Here is a 6,138-nt window from a genome sequence, read left to right on the forward strand (position 1 = left end):
GAGGAGGAAGGACCACAGTCCAGCGTTAGTCCGTAACTTAAAGGCTGGTGAAATTAATGGGGCAAATGACCCCAGTAAAAGAATTTGGCAAGTCCACGGCTTTCCTGGGTTTCACCCACCGGCTCTGTTTCCTCGGCTATCTGGAAAGAAGGGAGAGCACTTCCGAAGAAGCCTCTGGAATGTCAGCTTCTGGGAATCTTGCTGAGGACGGGGCGGGGAGGGAGCGCTTTCCGGGAAACACTGGATTACCCTAGCCGCCTTGGGGTGTCTGCGACCGGGGCTGCGGTTTCTGCGGACCTGAGCGGCAGGTGGCATCGGAGAGTCAGACCTGCTTGCGGGCACCAAGACGACACTCGGTCGGTAGACAGGGACAGGCCGCAGAAACGTGAGCAAGTGCCACTCGCAGCCCAGAGGAGAGGAAAGGAAAGCCCCAAGCATGCACCCAGCCCTGGCCCCCGCGCCACGGGCTGCGTCCCAGGAGCCGTCGCCACCTCTGAGCAGCCCAGATGGGAAGGGGGTGGGGCGGAGTACGGATCCCGCGGCAAACTGCTCACCGAGGGCCCCGGGGCCTCTGCGGGAGCGCCGAGCCGCGCGCCTCTCCGAGCCCTGCGCGGGGCCCTCGGGCAGGAATGCGCGGAGCCTGGACGCGGTGGCGGGTAGGGGGCTGGGTCGCGCGCGGGAGAGGGCGGCAGGAGGGAGTTGGAAGAGAGTTACCGCGTGAGAGAGCGGTTAAGAGCCCGCGGTCTCTTTGGAGACGCCCTGGCCAACGGCAGAAGCGGAAGCTGTTTATATGGGCGGGGCGTCGCCACGGCAGCAGGAGACGCCTTGCGAGCGGCTACTGAGTGCCGGTCCCCGGCCGCTGGCTTTCAGAGAGGCGCCGTCGGGCGTGAGTGGCGACGAGGATTGCTGGCTGGGCCCTCGAGCTGGGAGCAGAGAGCCGCGGTGAGGGTGGGCGGTGGGAGGAATTTCTTTGAGAACCTTCCTTTGGCCCGGGCTGCGCTCTGAGCCACGTAAGGGACGGGGAGGGCTGCAGGCCTTGGGAAGGGAGGGCGTCAGTAGCAGCCCGCTCTCCCATCCGTCCCCGACGGAAGTGGTGGGCCCGGGGACTGACATCAGAGGCGTTTGGGGGACACTCACTTCCCGCCCCCTTATAACTCTCTGTATTGTTTCCTTCCTTCCCCTTGATCCCATTCCTAATATCCCTTTTCAAAGATCGGACGACCTCCCCCGCCCCCCGACCCGTCGTACTGCCCTCCTGGACTCTCTCGCCCCATTTCCATTGGTTGTGGACGGAGAGAGGGGTGTTAATTCCCTGCTTTGAGGGAGAAAGGGGTGGCCTCGCATGCCCCTACACTATTCCCTCGTTTGGCTACTTAAGTCTCCTCTAAAAGATCAAAGAGGAAAAGAGCGAGGCGAACCCCATGTGTGTCGGACCCCCGGGCACACCTTCTGTTTCCCAGACCTCGGCAGTAAAAGATCCTCCCCAGCTGCAGGAAGGATTTTAGTAAGAGCCTCCCCCCTCGCACACACTCTCCCCTCGGGAGTGGGGAAAGAGGGCTCAGTCCCCTCTCTGGTCCCCGCAGGCACCACATTCAGTTTGGAGGAGGCTACCCCCAGATCGCGGGATGGAAGCCCGCTTCCGGGAGGCTGCGTAACTGAAGCCGCGGGAGTCAGCGGGCCGGAGAGCTCGGCGGCCACCCTCGGCTCGGCTCGTGGATGTTGACAGCCCCCTCGGAGAGTCCCCGCAGATATGGCGGAGAGCTGGCTATGCGTCTCGGGAGCAGGGGCAGCGGAGGAGGCCGGACCGGAAGGCGGCCTGGAGGAGTCCAACACCCTGAATGACAGCCTGACCATCCTGCAGTGGCTGCAGGAATTCTCCCTTATCAACGCCAAGGTCCCCGCCCTGCCTTCGGGGAACACCGACCCCCACGGCTACCACGAGCTGTCAGGCTCGGCCGAGCCGGGGTCTCCCCTGGCGGTGGACCCCGCCTGCCTGGGGCAGCCGCACACGCCTGGCAAGCCCACGTACTCGTGCACGCCGCGGAGCGCCCCCTCGGGGCTGCAGGCCTCGCCTACCGACGACGTGGACTACGCCACCAACCCGCACGTGAAGCCGCCCTACTCGTATGCCACGCTCATCTGCATGGCCATGCAGGCCAGCAAGGCCACCAAGATCACCCTGTCGGCCATCTACAAGTGGATCACGGACAACTTCTGCTACTTCCGCCACGCTGATCCCACCTGGCAGGTAGGGGAGGCGCTCCCTCCCTCCCTCCCCATGCCCGCACGGACTGGACTCACATCCCAGATGCGCAGGCCAAGTAGGCGCGGTACGGCCAGGGCCCCGAGAGAGGAAGGCCATCGAGGAAGGACCTCAAGGGAGCCCAGTGCTTGGACTGATGCCCCTTTGACTTCAGAGACGGAGGAGGGAGGATGTTCAGAGGGCTGTAGGGGTGCCGACATAGAGGTTCAAGTGGAAAGAACTTGTCACTCATCCGGCAGGCTCAGCCCAAAGACCAGGGCTGAACTATGCGTGGACACAGCCCCCCAGGGTAGGTTGATGGACTGAGGGACACATTTTTGTCCCAAGTCCTGGAATTCCTAGACACTACCCTCCTCGAGGTCAGTTTGCCAGGGCCTGACTGGAGGCAGAGCATCGTTCCTGCCAGGCTCTGCATCCTGCCTGCTTTCAGTTGGCTGGAGGGGTTCTGGGAGGGGAGAGAGGCGTGCTGCGGGGTGTGAAGGCCATCTGTGTCCCAGTGGAAGGGCTACGGGGCCTTCTGAAAGCTGCTGTGCCTGCCACCACCCCAAGCCCTCCCTAGTTTCCTGCCTACACTCCTCCCCCTCTTCTCATCAACCTCCCTGGGGGGACAATTACCTCAGCCACGTGCTTTCCACAGGGGCTCTTTCCTCCCACACTGGCTTCATGTTCCAAGTCTCCGGAACCTGGCACAGAGCAGCCAAAGGGCCCAGGCCACCATGTAAACATCCCAGTCTTGCCAGGGGGCACTACTCACCTGCTGGCCCCACCCACCAGGCCCCAGAGCCCTGTGCCCCAGCGTGGTTTGGACTGTGCACCCAGGCGTGAACAAGGCAGGATGGTGATTCAGGCTGGGCACACACTGCCCTGAGCATCTTCGACCATCAGGATCAGGGGCTACTTGGGCACAGAGACCCTGAAGATGCACAGATCCTTCCCTGTGGCACAGGTCACAGGATCACAGTTCCTGTGGTCCCAGCTATTCCACGTTTGCTTGGGCCCTGACCCTGGGGCAGGTACCATTTGTAACCTTGGTGAGAAAGCAGAGACCCTCCACCACCCCCCACCCTACCCCAAGCCTGAGAGGCCCCAGGAATGAGCGCTATGCTCTTGGCTGGGTAATAATCAACTGAGGCCTCAGAGCCTGGGGTGGGAGGAGGGGGACATGGTGGGTGAGGGTCCAGGCCAGCAGCCGGCTCTAGAAACAAGGAAAGTCATCAGATCCTCCCACACTTCATCCCCCCACCCCCACACACACACCCTCACACCCACTAACTCATTTCACAAACAGAGAAGGTCAGCCAGGCCCAGGCAGAGGGAGATGGCCGTCCAGGCCCTGTGGGAGCCAAGGCCTTTGACCAGAGGCCGCAAGCGGCGGGGTAAGGGAGGGAGGGCAGGACAGGGTGGCACTGAGAGCCACCCTGTGGCTCAGGGCTCGGATGACTGAGCAGGCAGATATCCTGGCAAAAGGGAACAAAAGCCCCCGACAGCACTCCCAGCGCCTGGTGCCCCGTGCCTGGTGCCCCAGAGCCTCCCAGTCGGAGCAGCTCCTCTTTCTCCCCTGCCCCCATCAGAGAGAAGGTGGTGGTGGGACTGGCAGTGGCGCTAGGAACCCCCCATCACTGAACCCACCCACTCTCCCAGCTGTCTTCCTTCTCTCCTACCTCCCTGTGTCCAGAACTCCATCCACCACAACCTGTCCCTGAACAAGGGCTTCATCAAGGTGCCTCGGGAGAAGGACGAGCCAGGCAAGGGGGGCTTCTGGCGCATTGACCCCCAGGACGCCGAGCGGCTGCTGAGTGGGGCCTTGAAGAAGCGGCGGCTGCCCCCCGTCCACATCCACCCGGCCTTTGCCGGCCAGGCCGCGCCGGAGCCCAGCGCCGCCCCATGGGCCGGGCCACTGACCGTGAGCACGGAGGCCCAGCAGCTGCTGCGGGAGCTCGAGGAGGCCACTGGGGAGGCGGGCTGGGGTGCAGGCGAGGGCAGGCTGGGGCGTAAGCGTCAACAGCCGCTGCCCAAGCAGGAGGCCAAGGTCCCGCGGCCCTCCAGCCCCCTGCTGCTGACGCAGGAGGAGCAGGGTGAGCTGGAAACCCTCAAGGGCAACTTTGACTGGGAGGCCATCTTGGACGCTGGCACGCTGGACGGGGAGCTGGGCACGCTGGAGACCTCGGAGCTGATCCCGCCGCTGAGCCCTGCCTCACACGGGGACGTGGACCTCCCCATCCACGGCCACCACATCGAGTGCCCTGTTACCTGGAGGCCTCCAGTGGAGCAGGCTACCGACAGCCTGGACTTTGATGAGACCTTCCTGGCCACATCCTTCCTGCAGCACCCCTGGGACGAGAGCACCCGTAGCTCCCTGCCCCCCGAGCCCCTCTTTGAGGCTGGGGATGCCACACTGGCCTCTGACCTGCATGACTGGGCCACCCTGGGCGCCTTCTTGTAAGAAGCCAGGCCCTGCCCCACCTCCAGACAGCACCAAAGTCTGGGCCCAGACTGCCCCCCTCCCCACCAGTGCAGGCCCATGGACACCCTACTGCCCAGGCAGGGGCTGGGCCAGGTCACCCCACCAGGCCACATGGCCCCCAGCCCAGGCCATCCTCAGATTCTAGTCCAGCAGGCTGAGAATTGGGGCCCAGGACCAAAATTGCTGCCTCCGCTCCTCAGCCCCCCATACACACAGTGTTTCATTGATCCACTTCTTCGCTGCCCCAGAGACATGCTAAGGGCCCTGCACTATGAGAGCTGAGGCTTGGAGGGGCCCAGGCCAAGCTGGAAACATCAGTACAGGGCCCGCCCCAGAACATCTTAGCTTCGAAGCTTCTCTCTCTTCCTCTCTCCTCACCAGGTCTCTATCCAGAGCAAGTTCCCAGGTACAACAAATGCTGAGTAGGTGACTGCAAATTAACACTCAAGAGGCCTCTCCTGGCAGTCTGTGAGTAGGAGCTAGGCGGAGGGGGGAAGAGAGAGGAGACAGAAATGAGGCCGGGGTGCCGGGTGGAGCCAGGAGATTTTCTAAGGCCTCTGGGATCTTCTGGCTTCATCCCTAGAGGTGGGGCAGAGGGTATGTGTCCCTAATCTTTGAGCCCAACTTGAGGCTGAGAGCAGCGGGGAGATGGGGATCTGGGGGTTAGGGGCTGGGGCAGCCAAGCTGCAGAGGGAAAGGGGACAGACAGACTAATGTAGTGAGTGTAGCTACAGCTGAGGCTTAACTGGGAGGGATGCAGTGCTTGCTAGAACCACTGGGACCAGGAAGGGGGGATGGCCCCGTGCCCTTGCTTGCACTCCTGCGGGGGAGTGTCTTCCTCCACCATAAACCCCCTGGGCTGCGTCCCACATCCAGTCTCCTAACCCATCGGCAATTTAACCTTTTTCATGGAAAGTTATTTACAATCAAAACATTTTTAAAAATAAAGTTTTAAAAAATCTCAAAATGGACCGGCTTGCAACTTTCTCTGGGGAAAAGCATGGGCCAGTTTTGGGGAGGCCACGGCCCAAGGGGGAATGGCTGGGAGGAAGATGGGGGGCACCAAAGGCCTGCAGAGTGTCCCCTGATGCACTCCTCATGATCTCTGGGTCCCCAGAGAGAAAGGGGCTGAGAGGCGGCCCTCGGGGGTCACCTGCAGCCAGGGCCTCGGCACCTCTATATGTGCAATGGGGAGACTGTACCCACAGGCCCGAGGAGCAGGCGGCAAAGGAGGCACAGCCCCCTCCCTGGCCCTGGGGACTCACTCACAAAGGCCGTTCTTGCCCAGGGCTCGGCTCACGTTCCCCACCTCGCCCAAGTTGAGGGCCTGCCCAGACTCACCTGCGGTCCTCTCCTTGGCCTGTCTCCAGCTCCTCCCTCCCTTGGTCCCTTCCTGAAGGGACAGAGTGTG

General features: G+C 62.6%; 1 protein-coding gene across 1 annotated transcript; it reads left to right on the forward strand.

Annotated features, from left to right (window-relative positions):
* Nucleotides 1-1,750: 1,750 nt before the first annotated feature.
* LOC307068459 (forkhead box protein J1-like) lies at nt 1,751-4,706 on the forward strand (the record flags this gene model as incomplete). The annotated part of the gene is made up of 2 exons (XM_079726332.1): nt 1,751-2,248; nt 3,939-4,706. The coding sequence occupies 2 exons, from the start codon at nt 1,751-1,753 to the stop codon at nt 4,704-4,706; spliced, it is 1,266 nt and encodes a 421-aa protein (XP_079582458.1).
* Nucleotides 4,707-6,138: the final 1,432 nt, after the last annotated feature.

This window comes from Hyperoodon ampullatus (genome assembly GCF_949752795.1).
Source record: "Hyperoodon ampullatus genome assembly, chromosome: 19".
Classification (NCBI taxonomy): Eukaryota; Metazoa; Chordata; class Mammalia; order Artiodactyla; family Ziphiidae; genus Hyperoodon; species Hyperoodon ampullatus.